The sequence below is a fragment of the Mixia osmundae genome (assembly GCF_000708205.1).
Source record: "Mixia osmundae IAM 14324 unplaced genomic scaffold scaffold_96, whole genome shotgun sequence".
Classification (NCBI taxonomy): Eukaryota; Fungi; Basidiomycota; class Mixiomycetes; order Mixiales; family Mixiaceae; genus Mixia; species Mixia osmundae.
Window position 1 is genome coordinate 1 of NW_014575468.1, and position 249 is coordinate 249.

Below are 249 nucleotides of genomic sequence, written 5' to 3' on the forward strand. Positions count from 1 at the left end.
TCTTCCCAGCAAAGATGGTCTCTACCAATACCTTCACAAGCTCAGCAGGCAGCGCGAACCGCACCCGTACCACTACGACCCCTGGCGTTGCCTCGTCCAGGTCATAGCGAGCCTCAAAGCAGACGAGGCGTTGGACGGCTGCCAAGTGCTCAGGCGAGGCAACGCCAGGGGTCGTAGTGGTACGGGTGCGGTTCGCGCTGCCTGCTGAGCTTGTGAAGGTATTGGTAGAGACCATCTTTGCTGGGAAGA

General features: G+C 59.4%; 1 protein-coding gene across 1 annotated transcript; it reads right to left on the bottom strand.

The window, feature by feature from the left end:
* Positions 1-21: 21 nt before the first annotated feature.
* On the bottom strand, positions 22-235 carry L969DRAFT_20679 (uncharacterized protein; the record flags this gene model as incomplete). The annotated part of the gene is made up of 2 exons (XM_014709158.1): positions 22-31; positions 60-235. The coding sequence occupies 2 exons, from the start codon at positions 233-235 to the stop codon at positions 22-24; spliced, it is 186 nt and encodes a 61-aa protein (XP_014564644.1).
* Between the last annotated feature and the right edge of the window lie 14 nt (positions 236-249).